This window comes from Aquarana catesbeiana, linkage group LG05, assembly GCF_042186555.1.
Source record: "Aquarana catesbeiana isolate 2022-GZ linkage group LG05, ASM4218655v1, whole genome shotgun sequence".
Lineage (NCBI taxonomy): Eukaryota > Metazoa > Chordata > Amphibia > Anura > Ranidae > Aquarana > Aquarana catesbeiana.
In genome coordinates this window covers 203,437,783-203,456,400 of record NC_133328.1, presented here as the reverse complement: position 1 = coordinate 203,456,400, position 18,618 = coordinate 203,437,783, and the positions used below count along the sequence as shown (strand labels likewise).

Sequence of the window (18,618 nt, the reverse complement as noted above, 5' to 3'; positions counted from 1 at the left end):
AGCCATGACTGGACACAACTGATCACGTGGTAAAGAGCCTCCGCCGGAGGCTCTTTACCAAGATCGGTGTAGCGGTGTGTCAGACTGACACACCGCTCCACCGATCACCACGATGCGCGCCCCCGGGTCATATGACGTCCAGTCAGGATAACAGAACCACTTCCCGGACGTCAATCCGCCATAGGGCGGGCGGGAAGTGGTTAATATTGCTGGGCTTTTTATTTTTCCAAATTTAGTAAATAAATAATTTTTCTCCTTCACTGATGTGCACTGATGAGGTGGCACTTATAGGCACTTATTAGGTGACACTGATGAGGAGGCACTATTATGCCGCACTGATGGGCACTGATAGGTGGCAATGATATATGGCACTGATAGGCAGCACTGATAGGCACTGATAGGTGGCACTGGTGGGCACTTATAGGCGGCACTGGTGGGCACTTATAGGCAGCATGGATAGGCAGCACTGATGGGAATTGATGGGCAGCACCGATGAGCAGGCATGGATGGGAACTAAAAGGCAGCACTGTCTGGCACCAGTAATGGGCATTGATTTGTGTCACTGATGGGCACTGATTTGTGTCACTGATGGGCACTCATGGGCACTGATTGGTGGCACTCATTGGCACTGATTGGCGGCGCTGCTGCAGTTTTACTGTAATCAGGGCACTGATGATCGGTGCCCTGATTACCTTCCCTGTTCTCCCCAGCGAGGAGTGTGTCAGTGTGAGGCGAGGAGAGCCAATTTACAGCACTTCTGCATTGGACACAGCCGATCACATGGTTAAAGAGACACGTCAGCAGCTCTTTACAGAGATCGGGGTCACGTCGCGCAACAAGGCACGGCTGCAATCGTCACGCTGCGCACCCCCAGAGCTGTGTGAGAGCAGCCTTCTGGTGTGCCATCATATAAGGTCCACCCAGAATGAGAGCTGCACCACCTGCCGTCATTTGACGGTGGGCGGGTGGCAAGTGTTTAATGCAAGTGATTTTTTTCAATACTTTTTTTTTGCTGCCTCTAAACACCTATAATTGTCTATGTGTGCATGGATAGACTAATATTGAGAGGTGTTTAGAGGAAGAAAGAAAAATGCCAAATGTCCATTGACATTTTTAATGCCCATTGTGCATGAGACCATAGGGTAACAGGGCATTGGAGCAAGGTAATCTTTATTCATGGTAGAAGAGATTAAGGTAGCTTACTACTGGGGGGTGTTGTGCCAAACAACTTTTTCAACCAAATCATTCAGGTATTTCCAGTTTATGCATGACTTTTAACTGAGAATTTCAATACCAGAGACCGCTACATGCACATGATCAGTCTTGTGCCTCTTCATTTATATATTTTCCACCACACAATTTCTCTGTGGAAGCATATACATATGCATTGACTATGAGATTTTTATTACATATGACTATTATAGTATATAGTGCATAATACCCATTCACAATGCACTTTCAATAAAAGCAAGAGCTGTAAAAATGTATACATTTGGCTAATCTAGGAGGAAAACCATGGGCAATGTGAGACCCACAAAGCTGTGCTCTCATAAGGCACCTCTATTAATTGACAGAACATATATTTACAAGTATTTTATTGATTAAAAGGACATTCTGGTGTAATATTCTTAAAAGTGAAATTAAAGAAACTTGCTAGGAGGATATTGTATGAATTTCCTATGTAGTTGCAGGAAAGTGCTGCTGTGCCATGCTGCACAGAAGTATGTGCCTTCATCTGTAGGCTTAATATTTGTGATGCTTAAGATGCAAGAGCTGTCTGAGACTATTTCCAAAGATATTCGTGTCTTATAGTCATCCAATGCTTCGGTCTTCCCAGGCTTGTAGAACAGTAACCATTTTATATTCTTGCTGTTGTCCTGAAGATACCAGTGGAGACCTTGATTTATTATATAAACCCCATCAACTCCACATTTGAACTTTGCTGTCCTTCCTGATTGCCGTATAAGAGACTTCAAATCCTGGCAAGAAACTGAACACACACAATTTAATAACCTACTGTAACAAAAAACATAATTAATTATTATGGAGTGGTGTACTTACCTATACAGACAAAACAAAGAAGTATGGTATAAACCAGCATGTTGGACAACTTCTGCAATATATGACCCAGTTCAATGACTGAATGTGTGTTACTCTTTGTTAGTATGAACGACTGCTCTAGCACTTGTTTGCAGCTGTGTGTTTCTAATGAACTGCAAAGTGTTTCACATGCAGCAAAACCACAAATAATAACCACACGGCATTCGGCAGAAAGCCTGACATATAAATATTAGAAAGCCACAACCTTTATAGCAGTTAAAGTCACACGGGAACTTACATTTAAAAGTAACTAGAACAATTAACTGTGTTACTTTTTGATGATTTTTTTAAGCTTATGTTAAAAGTGTGTTTAAGGTGTAATCTTTTCATATACTGTGGGGACGAAAAGTATTCAGACCCCCTTAAATTTTACACTCTTTGTTATATTGCAACCATTTGCTAAAATCATTTAAGTTCATTTTTTTCCTCATTAATGTACACACAGCACCCCATATTGACAGAAAAACACAGAATTGTTGACATTTTTGCAGATTTATTAAAAAAGAAAAACTGAAATATCACATGGCCCTAAGTATTCAGACCCTTTGCTCAGTATTTAGTAGAAGCACCCTTTTGATCTAATACAGCCATGAGTCTTTTTGGGAAAGATGCAACAAGTTTTTCACACCTGGATTTGGGGATCCTCTGCCATTCCTCCTTGCAGATCCTCTCCATTTCTGTCAGGTTAGATGGTAAACATTGGTGGACAGCCATTGTTAGGTCTCTCCAGAGATGCTCAATTGGGTCTAATTCAGGGCTCTGGCTGGGCCATTCAAGAACAGTCATGGAGTTGTTGTCAAGCCACTCCTTCATTATTTTAGCTGTGTGCTTAGAGTCATTGTCTTGTTGGAAGATAAACCTTCGGCCCAGTCTGAGGTCCTGAGCACTCCGGAGAAGGTTTTCATCCAGGATATCCCTGTACTTGGCCGCATTCATCTTTCCCTCAATTGCAACCAGTCATCCTGTCCCTGCAGCTGAAAAACACCCCCACAGCATGATGCTGCCACCACCATGCTTCACTGCTGGGACTGTATTGGACAGGTGATGAGCATTGCCTGGTTTTCTCCACACATACCGCTTAGAATTAAGGCCAAAAAGTTCTATCTTGGTCTCATCAGACCAGAGAATCTTATTTCTCACCATCTTGGAGTCCTTCAGGTGTTTTTTTTAGCAAACTCTATGCAGGCTTTCATGTGTCTTGCACTAAGGAGAGGCTTCCGTCGGGCCACTCTGCCATAAAGCCCCGACTGGTGGAGGGATGCAGTGATGGTTGACTTTCTACAACTTTTCCCCATCTCCCAACTGCATCTCTGGAGCTCAGCCACAGTAATGTTTGGGTTCTTCTTTATCTCTCTCACCAAGGCTCTTCTCCCCCGATAGCTCAGTTTGGCCGGACGGCCAGCTCTAAGAAGGGTTCTGGTCATCCCAAACGTCTTCCATTTAAGGATTATGGAGGCCACTGTGCTCTTAGGAACCTTAAGTGCAGCAGAATTTTTTTTGTAACCTTGGCCAGATCTGTGCCTTGCCACAATTCTGTTTCTGAGCTCTTCAGGCAGTTTCTTTTGACCTCATGATTCTCATTTGCTCTGACATGCACTATGAGCTGTAAGGTCTTATATAGACAGGTGTGTGGCTTTCCTAATCAAGTCCAATCAGTATAATCAAACACAGCTGGACTCAAATGAAGGTGTAGAACCATTTCAAGGATGATCAGAAGAAATGGACAGCACCTGAGTTAAATATATGAGTGTCACAGCAAAGGGTCTGAATACTTAGGACCATGTGATATTTCAGTTTTTCTTTTTTTAAAAATCTGCAAAAATGTCTACAGTTCTGTGTTTTTCTGTCAATATGAGGTGCTGGTGTACATTAATGAGGAAAAAAAAATGAAATGAAATGATTTTAGCAAATGGCTGCAATATAACAAAGTAAAAAATTTAAGGGTGTCTGAATACTTTCTGTCCCCACTGTACTTAAGCTACATAGGTAGGTGTGTATGTATGAGTCTTTGTGTTGCCATAAAAAATGAACAAAAAATACCACTGCAAGCACAAACAGATGTACATCGCAGCTGCCATATTTAACCAAGGTCAGAAGTTGAGTTGCAATTATGGAGTTTGCCTGCAGAATTTGCAGGAAATATGTGCAGGGGCATAATTGGATTGAAGGTGAGTATCTTAGCAAGAGTTGCTTTTTTATTTGCTGGGCAAAGTTTTTTTTTGTAAATACTTCTGCCTTAACAGATTATTATTAACCTATTGCCCCTGTAGGGGTTGATTTGCACAGCCATTTGTCCAGCGAATTTGCATATACATTTGTTCTGTAGATAGGCAAAACAAATGTTTTGTCTTCTGAACAAATGTATTTATTTCAGGTACTTATATAGCAGGATCAATTTACGCAGCACTTTACATATGCATTGTACATTCACATCAGTCCCTACTAGGGATTAGCCCAATGTTCGAGTCGAACCTAAGTTCGACTCGAACATCGGGTGTTTGCCTGTTCGTCGAATAGCAAACAATTTGGGGTGTTCGTGGCAAATTCGAAAGCCGCGGAGCACCCTTTAAAAATCCATGGGACAAACCAAAAGTGCTAATTTTAAAGGCTTATATGCATGGTATTGTCATAAAAAGTGTTTGGGGACCCGGGTGCTGCCCCAGGGGACATGTATCAATGCAAAAAAGAGTTTTAAAAATGGCCATTTTTTCGGGAGCAGTGATTTTAATAATGCTAAAGTGAAACAATAAAAGTGAAATATTCCTTTAAATTTTGTACCTGGGAGGTGTCTATAGTATGCCTGTAAAGTTGCACATTTTTCCCGTGTTTAGAACAGTCCCTGCACAAAATGACATTTCTAAAGGAAAAAAGTAATTGCAGCTATAATGAATTGTCAGGTCTTGGCAATACAGATAAAAGTCATTGAAAAAAACGGCATGGGGTCCCCCCAAAAATCCATGCCAGACCCTTTTGGTCTGGTATGAATATTAAGGGAAACCCCGAACCAAAATTTAAAAAAAAATTGCGTGGGGGGTCCCCCCAAATTCCATACCAGGCCATTCAGGTCTGGTATGGATATTAAGGGGAACCCTGCGCCAATTTTTTTTTAAATGGTGTAGGGGTCCCCCTCAAAATCCATACCAGACACTTCAGGTCTGGTATGGATTTTAAGGGGAACCCCACACCAAAATTTAAAAAAAAATGGCGTGGGGGTCCCCCCAAAAATCCATACCAGACCCTTATCCAAGCACGCAACCTGGCAGGCTGCAGGAAAAGAGGGGGGATGAGAGAGCGCCCCCCCTCTTGAACCGTACCAGGCCACATGCCCTCAACATGGGGAGGGTGCTTTGGGGTAGCCCCCCAAAGCACCTTGTTCCCATGTTGATGGGGACAAGGGCCTTATCCCCACAACCCTTGCCCAGTGGTTGTGGGGGTCTGTGAGCGGGGACCCCCTGATCCCGCTCCACCATTTGAAATGGTAACGGATACATTGTACCCCTACCATTTCACAAAAAAATGTCAAAATGTTAAATAACCACAAGACACATCTTGGGACAAGTCCTTTATTAAAAAATAAAAAAATAAAACTGTCCCACGAAGTCCATTCATCTTCTTCTCGTAATTTTTTATAACTAGACCCCTTAACCTATCCCTTAACTTTAACTTAACTTTTGATGTCATCCTAAACCTAAAGCCCAATTGCACTCTCCAGAAAGAATTAAATGTGTAATTCAGGGTTTTGAAAGTAATTGGACCGTAAAAGCTGACTTGTTTTATATCTTTAAATAATCTATTCCTGCTTTCACAAATTCCTGTTACAGGGCAGCAGTTAGGGCCCTTTCACACTGGGGCGGTTTGCAGGCGCTATTGCGCTAATAAAAGCGCCTGCAAACCGACACGTAAGTGCCGCTGCTTTGATTCCAGTGTGAAAGCCCCGAGGGCTTTCACACTGGAGCGGTGCGCTAGCAGGACGGGAAAGAAGGTCCGGCTAGCAGCATCTTGGGAACAGTTAAGGAGCGGAGTGCATACCGCTCCTTCACCACTCCTGCCCATTGAAATCAATGTGACAGCGCGGCTATACCGCCGGCAAAGCGCTTTGCGGCGGTTTTTAACCCTTTCCCGGCCGCTAGCGGGGGGTAAAACCGCCCCGCTAGCGTCCGCATACCGACGGTAAAGCGCCGCTTACAGTAGCGCCGCCGCCCCCGCCCCAGTGTGAAAGGACCCTTAAAGCGGTAGAAAACTTCTGTAAGGAAAAAAAAAAGTTTCCACCTACAAGGCAATATCAAAATGTGCTAGTATGCACCACATACTAGCACAATATGAAAGACTTACCTTATTACGAAGCCCTCCAGCACTGTCACCACTGCAGAGACTTCCATCTTCGCCTGGTATTTTTTCCGGGTTCAGAGATTCTGACCGTCTGATTGGCCAAACCGTGATGACGTCACCCCCACCCATGCATGTGGGAGTCTTGGCCACGGCACAGGGTTTTGAAGGAATGGCACAGGTATACCGTTCGTATAAAGTACATGCACCGGTGATGTCACCAGCTGCTGCTCGCTAGAATATCTCCTGAACAGTGCATGTTTAGGAGATATTCATTTTACCTTCAGGTAAGTTTCATTATAAGCTTACCAGTAGGTACAAAAAAAAAAAAGGTTTACTACCACTCTAAAGAGTTTTATGGCTGTGCAATTCTTGCTGCACTGGTCTGGCATACCCCTCTGTTGGAAATAAAGCCTTGAAAAAGTCTTGAGAAAGTATTCATACCCCCTGAAACTTTCCCCATTTTGTCATGTTACAACCAAAAATATAAATTTATTTTATTGGGATTTTATGTGATAGACCAACACAAAGTGGCACATAATTGTGAAGTGGAAGGAAAATGATAAATGGTTTTCCAAATTTTTTACAAATAAATATATGAAAAGTATGGGTTGCATTTGTATTCAGCCCCCTGAATCAATACTTTGTAGAAGCACCTGCAATTACAGATGTAAGTCTTTTTGGGGATATCTCTTCCAGCTTTGCATATCTAGAGAGTGACATTTTTGCCCATTCTTATTTGCAAAATAGCTCAAGCTCTGTCAGATTGGATGGAGAGTGTCTGTGAACAGCAATTTTCAAGTCTTGCCATATATTCTCAATTGGATTTAGGTCTGGACTTTGACTGGGCCATTCTAATACATGAATATGCTTTGATCGAAACCATTCCATTGTAGCTCTGCCTGTATGTTTAGGGTTGTTGTATTGTTGGAAGGTGAAGGTCCGCCCCAGTCTCAAGTCTTTTGCAGGTTTTCTTCTTAGAATGACCTATTTGGCTCCATCCATCTTCTCATCAACCCTGACCAGCTTCCCTGTCCCTACTGAAGAAAAGCATCCCCACAACATGATGCTGCCACTGCCATGTTTCACAGTGAGGATGGTGTGTTCAGGGTGATGTGCAGTGTTAGCATTTTGCTTTTAGGCCAAAAAGTTCAATTTTGGTCTCATCTGACCAGAACACCTTCTTCCACATGCTTGCTGTGTCCCCCTCGTAGCTTCTAGCAAACTGCAAATGGGAATTCTTATGGCTTTCTTTCAACAATGTCTTTCTTCTTGCCACTTTCCATAAAGGCCAGATTTGTGGAGTGCACAACTTATGCCGTGTACACACGGGCAGACTTTTCGACCGAACTCGTCCGCCAGAATGAATCCGTTGGACAATCTGATCATGTGTGGGCTTCATCGGACTTTCTACAGACCTTTTCGGTCGAAAATCAGACGGACTTTAGATTTAAAACATGTTTCAAATCTTTCCGACGGATTCGAGTTCGGTCGAAAAATCAGTTCGTCTGTATGCTAGTCCGACTGACCAAAACTGACGCTAGGGCAGCTATTGGCTACTGCTATCAATTTCCTTATTTTAGTCCGGTCGTACGTCATCACGTACGAATCTGTCGGACTTTGGTGTGATCGTGTGTAGCCAGGTCTGTTCGAAAGTCTGTCGGAAGTCCGTCAAAAGTCTGTCGAAAGTCCGTCGGAAAGACCGTCGGACCGTTGATTCCGAAAAGTCCGCCTGTGTGTACACGGCATAATAGTTGTCCTGTGGACAGGTTCTCCCTCCTGAGCTGTGGATTTCTGCAGCTCCTCCAGAATAAATGGCTGCTTCTCTGATTAATGCTGTCCTTGTCCAGCCTGTCAGTTTAGGTGGATGGCCATGTCTTGGTAGGCTTATAGTTGTGCCATACTCTTTCCATTTTCAGATGATGGATTGAACAGTGCTCCGTGAGATGTTCAAAGCTTGGGATATTTTTTTATAACCTAACCCTGGGATAAACGTCTCCACAACTTTATCCCTAACCTGTCTGGTGTGTTCCTTGGCCTTCATGATGCTGTTTGTTCACTAAGGTTCTCTAACAAACCTCTGAGGGCTTCACAGACCAGCTGTATTTACACTGAGATTAAATTACTCCATTTACTAATTAGGTGACTTCTGAAGGCAATTGGTTCCTTAAGATTTTTGTTAAGGGTATCAAAGTAAAGGTGGCTGAACATTGGCGGCCCGTGCATTAAGGGCACACGGGCGCTGACCCCTCTCTAGAGCAACCACCCCTATGCATGAATCTATCCATGGCCACCGCTGTCACCCCCTATTTAGGCGTCCGGCCCCTTTTCAGATGCTGGATGCCTGAATTACAGGGGCGGGGGTGTTTTTTTGAAGCACCTGATTAGAGCCATAGGCTCTAATAGGCTTCAAAAAGGATGGACTTGGAGCGCAGAGCATTGCGCTCGCAGTCCACCCAGATGTGTTAGAAAAGCAAATTAATATTTGTTAATTTGTTGATTTGAGAGCTCAAACTTTGGCGGTGTAGTACAGGATAAAACAAACCAGTCCAGCGCACAACAAGTTCCAGCCCTCAAGGGCTTCAATCAAGATATCCACAGGATGCAGATGAAAACCAATGGCTGTGCAACAGGGATCCTGCAGCTCGCAACAAAGGAAGAGCTCAAAGAATAAAAAGGGAAAAATCAGCACGGGATCCCCGTTAGTAAGTTGAAAGTAATTTATTGTACAATCAAAATAGCATACCTACATGTTAGGTTCTTGACAATCAGCATGGGATTAGGTGGAAGCACTGTAGGATAGCTTGCGGGTGTCAGCAGCTATGGTATCCGAGCCGGCATAAAGGAAGCCGGATTTGACAGCTGTGTCCGGCATTCTCCACTACTATTCCCTGCCTCGTGGAAACCCCTAAGGGTGGTAGGAGGAACAGGGGTGGTAATGTGTTTCAAAGGTACACACCTTCTTTGTCATAACTTGCTCCTGTGATGGACAAGCATGCTTAAAAAGGTTCAAGTTGGCCGGGAGTTGATTGGCGCTGTGTATGGTTAACAGCATCCACATGACAGAGGTCCGTGCTCCCACTTTGTGTGTACACTAAGGCTGGAAGCACAGAGAGCTGCCAAGAAGATAAACTCTGAGGTGGAATCAGATCGGTTGGGGACTTTTTTTATATATACTGTAGGATAACAGAATCTATGAGACAGAAGTCCATATCCCCACTCCATGCACACACCAAGGTTGGAAGCACAGAGAGCCCTAAAGGAAATCAACCTTAAGGTGCAATTAGACCAGTCAGGGATTTTGTTATTGAAAACACTATGAGTAGCCAACAGCATTGTTATAGCGGCACTCTGTATTCCCACTCCATTAGTGCACTGAAGCATGATGCCAGGGGCACTGCTAGATGACTAGTGTCACTGGTTGCCAGGACCCTGTTGGCTACACAGCCTCACTCGTTGCTAAGGTGCTGACAGCAAATAAGAACTGCTTGAATATAATGCAAAGGTCTGAAAGTTTAACAAAAGCATTGCAAGGTCCTCACAGTAAATTTTTATTTTCTGCTATGCATACCCATTCTCTATATTTTTTAAAGTTTCATAGAGATTAGTAGTTTTGCTTCCAGGTAAGCTAATCTTAGATCCCCACAACACTTAACCTGAAAAATTATTTGCATAAGGTTGCTTTTACATTCATAATAATCACTAAAGATTACTGTGATCTGCACCTTGCTTTCTGTGTTACTGGGTAATTCAGATGGAAACTTTGATCAACATCAAATATAATGGACTATAATACAAATCATATTCATGATTTAACAAAAAGTTTATTAGGGATGACACAACATTGAAAAACAGAATAGATATGATGGCATTTCATACAGAATACACCATTTATTTGAAATCAATATGTGCAGGTAAAATATATTTTCTCTTCGCCAGGATAAATAATGGTAAGTTACATTTTGTTAACTAAAAGGACCACCAGTTGTGTATTTATGTTGCTTTCACTTTCAGTACTATAATGAAAATTCCACATTATTTACGAAGACGTATTTTTGAATGCTTTGGCAAAGGAAACTAGTTGTGCTTTCAAGCAACAAACTAGTTGAACATCACAATGCCAAACAAAAGAGAAAAAGAAGCAAACCACTTTTCAATGATACTAGAGACTCAATAATCTACAATAAAGGACAACATACATGATACATAACTGCATTAGATAGGTTTGTAAAGAACACTGAAAAATTTGCAGCAGTTTCTCAGTTTAAGACATACAATTCTGTGGGTATTGTTCAGTCTGCTCAATTTACTATACAGTTACTAGTAAAATCTTCTGCAGTGCAGCAATTCAGTACAATATAGACTTAGTGCACAGGAATTACATTGTTAATGTTGCAAAAGATAAAGGTTTAGTCCCACTTAACGACTCACAATATACTGTACCTCTATGTATGTAATGTGGTAAAGTGAATGCTTTACTTCTAATATGCAAAATTCATGACAAGTGTTTTATTAGTGAATATGTGTTGTGGATCAGTTATTCCACCAACGGAATAAAGTAAACCTTAGGCGAGCAGGTGTCGTAAGTGACAATGAAATGTTTTTGTCCTAAATGAAGTCACTGAGCACCATACCACCTTGACAAATAATAAGCACTTTTTATGGTGTGCAAAGATGACATAGTATATTCACTAAAAGGCCATTTTAGCATTCCCTTTGTGCTTTTTAGCCAGTGTTAAATGCTTTTGCAGCTTGATGAATCAGGGTATATGTGTGGTGAGGGCCCAGCGAAAAGATTGGATAAAGTATCAAGACTCTTCACAAGAAATTTACATTGCCTGCAACCAGTAAAGTCCTATCAGATATTTCTCATTGATGCAACATATTTTCATGCTTTATGTGCAAAACCACTTTTGGGCCAACCTGTTAAACCTCAATAAGCAATGCTGAAAAAAAAATCATGTTATTTCATTAAGACTTGTAAACCAGAAGTTGAAGGCATATGTCTCCTCTTACATTTCAGTAGGAATTAATGTTGGACAAGAATGATATCACTTTGTCTGTAGGACATATGGCTCAGTGATATGAAATATAGTAAGTAGGACAGTAGCAGCATAATTACAATAAAGAAGATCCTCAGGGATTTTTGCTTTGGAATCTTGGGTATTTTCCTTTGTTTTTATAAAGCACAATTTTATATGTGAAATAAATTTGAAATTCCAAAAGACTTTGATATATTTTAAGCAGATGAATCAGATGCTTTAAGAAGGATCTTTTTAGTATAAGTCCACCAAATCACGGTTCTGACAAAGCACAAACAAACCAGTGATTGCATACAAGTGAACAACATGGATTCTGTTCCATTTACAATTCAGTACAATATAGCTTACTTCTTGCTTTCATGCTTGTTTTGTTTTTCATATGATTTGCCAAGCTTTAGGACAGGCATCAGTCTTTAACAGTTAACAATATAGCCCCAAGTGTGCCTGTTGTTTCAGGAGCCCAAAAATGAAATGTCCATCAGCATCCACATGTCTTTGCATAAGTTATTCTAGTTTTCGAGCAAAGTTCTCTGGGAATAGTCCCTTGTATGGGTCACAAACTCTGTACTGCTGCCAGTCTGATTCTTTAATGCCAGTAAGCCAACCAGCCTCCTGCAAAAGAAAGCAGCTCTCATTATAAGCATAATAGAGAATAATAGTTACTGGCACACAGACGTTATAAATAGTCCAGCCAGCAATAAATGTCTAAAATACCAATGATCAAGGTAGAGAGTAATCCATAAAATATCATTGATCCGTGATTGTGGGGGTACGATAGAGGAAGGCACAGGACCACCTGCGGTTGCTATCCTCAGAGTTGTGACCGGCTCTGTGTAAGCCAAGAGGAAAGAAAACAAAAGGGAAAGCAAGTGCCAGCTAAGCGTAGTATCCTGGTAAATAGTTTTAATGGCAAAGAATTAAAAACACTCACAAGAGGTAAAATATAAATGTGTTCATCTGGTATCACAGTCTGTCAATGTGGATCCTCCTAAAACCATCCTTCAGGACCGCTGGCATCTGTTTCGGCTGTTGGGAGGAGAAATGGCTGGCTCGGGAGCCTGACTCCTTCTAGAGGCCTCTAGAAGCAGCCAGGTGCTCCGAGCACATAGCCTTGTTTCTCTTCTCGTCTGGTACCTCCTATCATTCTGGTGACGTCACTTCCGCTGTGCATTCCACGCTGGTCAGCGTGGCTTCCTGGGGCTCCTCCAGGCTCTCGAGCCAACAATCTCTCCTCCTAGCAGCCGGAACAGATGCCAGCAGTCCTGCAGGATGGTTTTAGGAGGAGCCACATCCACAGACTATGATACCACATGAGCACATTTATATTTTACCTCTTGTGAGTGTTTTAAATTATTTGTCATTTAAAACTTTTAACCGGGATACTAAACTTAGTAGTTTCCTTACCCTTTTGTTTTCTTTCCTCATTATAAGAGTAAACTATTTTTCCTGCTACAGATGTCCTCAGGACAAGATTAAATTCTTTTTACATTTTAAGCGTTGTGCATCAATGAATCTATGGCCAGGCTATGGACATTCTTATTATTCTTAACAAGCAGCAAAGCCTATAAAACCCCCATTATTATCTGTAGCTGCAGAAACTGTGTAGCAATTTATCCTCAAATTCACAACAGAAGTACGGAAGTCTTCAATTCAGCTCTCTGTGCTGCTTATTTCACTGTTTGCCTCCTCCCAGAGCACCTGCTTTATGTGTACATTAGAACATAGAAGGCTAAAAGTCTGATGGGAGGGGAAACAGGGTGCACCGAGCTGCTGAGAAAACAACATTAATGACTTTAGTGCTTTTACTATGAAGCTTAAAGTTTAATTTTTCCACAATGCCTGCAGCTATAAAGGTCTATTAGGGCTTGTTTTAAAACTCTTTTTCTACTTTTAAACAGCCCGGCCCACAGGTTTACTTTACTGTGTAACCTCATTTCTGCTGAAAACAAAAAAAATCTTTTCCTGATCAGTTATGTACATTGTAAGGATTTACTTCACTGCAGTTTGATGCAATTCTTATTGAAACTCACAGATGCATAACCCACACTTGCTGCTTGCAGAAGCTGCTTTCTGCTTCCTAAAAGGCTGAGCGTAATGGTCTTCCAACTATAGTCACAAAATCAATGTTGTATTTTTAAAAAAACAGTGAAATAACTGAATAAACAATAAAATACAAGTTTGAATTCTTGCTTGTCTTAGAAAATTAGAACATTTTACCAGGCTGCAGATTTAGAAGGGGCATGGCTATTTTTGCTAACTCTACTGTATATTACAAAATACTTATGTTTATATATTTCAAAGGATCACTGTCAACTATGTTAAGTCTGACAAATTAGTTAAATGTGTTGTGGAAACTACCCTAACAACCATTGGCTAATTTCAAATAAGGATGGAAGCTTAAAGTGAATGTAAACCCTCACATATACCCAGTGAAGTGAACAGCCTCAGATGATACACAGAGATTAAATAAATTTCCCTACATAAGTTTTACATATATATCTGCTGTCTTCAGCTTTCTACATTCTTTAGAAAGTGCACATCATGTTAAAATGTTTTCTTCCTGTTTCAGCAGTGGGAGTGGAGTCTGGGCATACACTGTGTGTGAACTGATTGGAGGAAAGTCACACAGACCCCCCTCCACATAGGCAGAGGGAGGAAGAAACTTGCAGAGCTGTGCTGTGAATAAACAAGCTCTCTGCTTATCTATCTCAGAGTTCCCTCCCCGACACAAATTTCCAGCTGCATTTATCTCCTTTGTTGGAGAACTTGTCAGAAGTTATCATTCTGATAACAGAGGAATGAAGCAGCAGAAAGACATGGGACTTAGTGCTTTGGAGAGAGATAAGCAAAAACTACAGATATATGTGCCCAGGTCAGATTTCATAATTGGGGTTTATATGCACTTTAACACAGACTTTGGTTTTTGTATGGCACATAATGAGCTGAGACTTGTAAATGAGTGACCAGCCAGAATGCAGCGTAATTGAATTGAGCTTAATACCTTTTCAGAAAAGCTCAACTGCACCTAAACTTTTGATCAAGATGACATTGAAGATATATAATTTGCAGGTTTTTGTGAATGTTATAATAGGTTCACACGTATGCAGTAGGGATGAGCCGAACATCCCCCAGTTCGGTTTGCGGCAGAACATGGCAAAAAATTTGTGCGAACACCATTAAAGTCTATGGGACTCAAACGTGAAAAATCAAAAGTGCTCATTTTAAAGGCTAATATGCAAGTTATTGTCATAAAAAGTGTTTGGGGACCTGAGTCCTGCCCCAGGGGACATGTATCAATGCAAAAAAAAAGTTTTAAAAATGGCCGTTTTTTCGGAAGCAGTGATTTTAATAGTGCTTAAAGTGAAACAATAAAAGTGAAATATTCCTTTAAATATTGTGCCTGGGGGGGTGACTATAGTATGCCTGTAAAGTGGAGCATTTTTCCCTTGTTCAGAACAGTCCCTGCACAAAATGACATTTCTAAAGGAATAAAAGTCCCCGCACCCAAATTACCAAAAAAAGGCCTGGGGCCCCCAGGCCCTATATACTCTGAACAGGAGTATACAGGCGGTCCCTGGGTTACAAACAAGATGGGGACTGTAGGTTTGTTCTTAAGTTGAATCTGTTTGTAATTTGGAACAGGTACATTTTTAAAGGTAGCTCCAGCCAAAAAATCTATGTTTAAGCTTTTTGGATGACATATGGAAGGGTTATCACCCCCGTAACATTTGTTTCTCTGTCTGTGCCCCTGTTCAGAAGATTTCACCTCACCTTCTGTCCCAAAGACAATTGGATTTTGAAAAATTTTGGGTTATTAGGGAAACTAGGATTGGTGATAAAGCATCAGTGTGGACACCTTTTTCCCATATTAACTCTTACAGGAGAAAATTTTCCCTTCCTAGGGGTAGATTTCCTCTCACTTCCTGTTGTCTCCCTCTGTTTGTAAGTAGGAGTCGTTTGTAAGTCGGATGTTTGAAAATAGGGGACCGCCTGTATATACTATATGGCCCGCCCTATACACTCACTTCTAAAAATTGGGCCTTAAGTGTTGGTGGTACCACATCACTGTAAGCCCTCACAGTTACTCTTGCTGGGCGCTGGAATGGGCCCTGCTGTGAAATATTATATCAAGAATTGCAATTACATGCCCCTGTTAAACAGGGGCAGAAAAATTGGGCCTTAGGCGGTGGTGGTGGTGGCACAACACTGTAAAACCTCACAGATACTCTTGTTGAGTGCAGGAACGGGCCCTGCTGTGAAATATTAGAGCAGAAATTGTAATTACATGCCTCTATTAAACAGGGGAAGAAAAATTGGGCCATAGGCAGTGGTGGTGGTGGCATAACACTGTAAAGCCTCACAGATACTCTTGTTGAGTGCAGGAATGAGCCCTGCTGTTAAATATTTGATCAAAATTTGTAATTACATGCCCCTGATAAACAGGGGCAGAAAAATTGGGCCTTAGGCAGTGGTGGTGGTGCCCTGAACCAAAAATATTCTTAGAAGCTATCACCATGAAGATTGAGGAGGAATAGAATAAACACTCAGCATAATAGGAAAGTCACTCAGCATATGTAGTCTTCAAGGGATCCCACATTCATAGAAAAATCAATCAGTTACATCAGCATCAGGTGATTGATAGCTGGTGATCCAAGACTGATTCATTTTTATGAATGGGAGCCGATCAACAGAGTCTGTGGACAGGCACACTCTGTGATCGGTTACAAAGCCTCCAGCAGCACTGAATGTGCATTCAGAAAGAACGCTGGATGCAGGACAGGCCAGTAGCTCAATTGCATATTGAGCAAGCTCTGGGCAGTGGTCCATCCTCAAGACCCAGTAACCCAGTGGATGTTCTGTTGGAAAGGTCGCTGGCGATGGTTGCTGGAACTGATCAGACCTTGGCACTGAGGACTGAAGAATTATTTGAAGGCATCGGTCAGCTGGCCACCTTCTCCATCGCTCTTTCTGTGACTGAACGAAGCCTTAGCAAATTGTTGTCCAGCACCAGGAAATTGTAACCTGCCAGGCTCTGGAAACGCATTGCACAAACCTTTCTGCAAGGCCTCCTGAAGACGTTTTATCTTCTGCTCCCTCTGTAATGTGGATTAAGAAGCCAGTAATGATCCCTCTCCTTGATCCCCCTCCTTGATACCACAAATCCTAGGGTCCTTTTGCAGGCTTTGCAGGATCAGGGAGGCCATGCAGCGTAAGTTTGCAGAGGCATTCGATCCTGAGTCCTCTGGGTCACTAAGGATCACATGATCCTCAACCACCTCCTCCCAGCCATGTACAACTCCATGGGTTTCTGGAGACTGAAAAGGATCCCTTGAAGACTGCTGCTGATGCTGAGTGTTATCCTCCACCTCTATGTTGACACAATCCTCCTCCTCCTCTTCTTCTTCCTGTGTGATCGGCGAGCCTGCAGGAATACTATCTGGATAAAGGGGGCCTTGAGAGGTAAGGAAGTCCTCCTCTTCCTCCCACTGTTCTGCCTCAAGTGCCCTGTCCATTATTCCACGAAGCGTGTGCTCCAACAGGAAGACAAGAGGGACAGTATCACTGATGCATGCACTGTCACTGCTCACTATCCTCATGGCCTCCTCAAATGGTGTGACAGGACAGTGCATGCATCCTTGATCAGTAGCCATTGGCAAGGCGAAAAAAAGCCAAGCTCCCCTGACCCTGTCCTGGTGCCTTACTCACACAGGTACTCATTGATGGCCCTCTGCTGCATGTGCAGCCGCTGCAGCATTGCCAACGTTGAGTTCCACCTGATGGGCATGTCACAAATGAGGCGGTTCTTGGGCAGGTTGCATTCTCTTTGAATCTCAGCCAGCCAAGCACTGGTATTATATGACCGGCGGAAATGACCACAGACTTTTATGGCCTGCCTCAGGAGATCCTGTAAGCCCGGGTACCTGCTCAAGAACTGCTGCACCACCAAAATCAGGATGTGAGCCAAACAGAGAACATGAGTAAAGTGTCCCTGTCAGAGGGCGGAGAGGAGGTTGGTGCCATTGTCGCATACAACCATTCCTGTCTGAAGCTGGTGTGGCGTAAACCACCTCTGAGCCTACCCCTGCAGAGCTGCCAGAATCTCTGCCCCAGTGAGGCTCCTGTCCCCTAAGCAGACCAACTCAAGCACCGCATGGCTTCTTTTTGCCTGAGTGCTTGTGTAGCCCCTTGAATGCCTACAGAGCACCGCTGGTTCACAGGACAAATCTGCAGAGGAAGGGGCCATAGAGGAAGAAGAGGAGGGGGTGGAGGAGAGAGCTGTGGCAGAATCACCACTACTAGCATTTTGGAGGTGTGGTGGCGGAAAAAGCTCCAACAATACTAAACCCTGTTCTGCATCCTTCCCAGCTGCCAGCAGAGTTACCCAGTGCACCATGACAGAAAGGTAACGTCCCTGTCCATGCCTGCTGGACAATGAGTCAGTGGTAATATGCACCTTACTGCTGACCGCCCTGTCCAACGAGACCAAGACATTGCCTTCCACATGCTGGCAGAGAGCCGGAATGGCCTTCCGTAAAAAGAAATGGCATTTGGGAACCTGCCACTGAGGTACCGCACATTCCACAAATTCACGAAAGGGGGCAGAGTCTACCAGCTGAAAAGGCAGCAGTTGCAGTGCTAGCAATTTTGCCAAGCTAGCATTCAGACGCTGAGCATGTAGATGGCTGGGACTGAATTTCTTTCTATGGTTTAGCAACTGGGGTAGGGAAATTTACCTGCTAAAATCAGATGTTGGTGTATCGCTAGCAGATTGCCCGCAAGTACTTGGGACACCTATTTCTATACCTTCATTCCTCTCAGTGCAGGTTTCTGAGAGGACTGGAGGTATAGTGTGGTTGGAGATCCCAGCTGATGAGGAGCAAGGAGAGGTCCACCTTGTTCTTTGATGTGGGTCTTTTAAGTGCTGTTGCCAACGGACTGCATGGGAGGTCATCATATGTCTGGTCAAGCATGTGGTGCCCAAGCGGCTGCTGTTTTGGCCACGCTGGATACGCTTCAGACATATGTTGCAAACAGCAATGGTTCAATCTGCTGCACACGTGTCAAAAAAGGCCCACACCAAAGAACTTTTCAAAATATGCGGGGAGTCAGCAGCCCCCTGCACCTGCTTAGCTCTGCGGTGTGATGCAAT

The 18,618-nt window shown here is 42.9% G+C and overlaps 2 protein-coding genes across 6 annotated transcripts in view; both read right to left on the bottom strand.

The window, feature by feature from the left end:
* The window catches only part of LOC141145977 (uncharacterized), a 59,338-nt gene extending 57,143 nt beyond the window's left edge, over window positions 1–2,195 (bottom strand). Inside the window, exons 1-2 of the mRNA XM_073632762.1 lie at window positions 2,062–2,195; window positions 1,655–1,990 (exon numbers count right to left, since the gene is read on the bottom strand). Coding sequence (XP_073488863.1) covers window positions 1,655–1,990; window positions 2,062–2,101 — 376 coding nt within the window. The 5' untranslated portion in view covers window positions 2,102–2,195. The remainder of the gene's footprint in view (window positions 1–1,654; window positions 1,991–2,061) is intronic.
* Window positions 2,196–10,230: 8,035 nt separating this feature from the next.
* The window catches only part of AMPH (amphiphysin), a 335,044-nt gene continuing 326,656 nt past the window's right edge, over window positions 10,231–18,618 (bottom strand). For all 5 annotated transcript variants that reach the window (XM_073630487.1, XM_073630491.1, XM_073630489.1 and 2 more), the window contains one exon: window positions 10,231–12,080. In XM_073630487.1, the coding sequence (XP_073486588.1) occupies window positions 11,973–12,080 (108 nt within the window). In that variant the 3' untranslated portion in view covers window positions 10,231–11,972. The remainder of the gene's footprint in view (window positions 12,081–18,618) is intronic.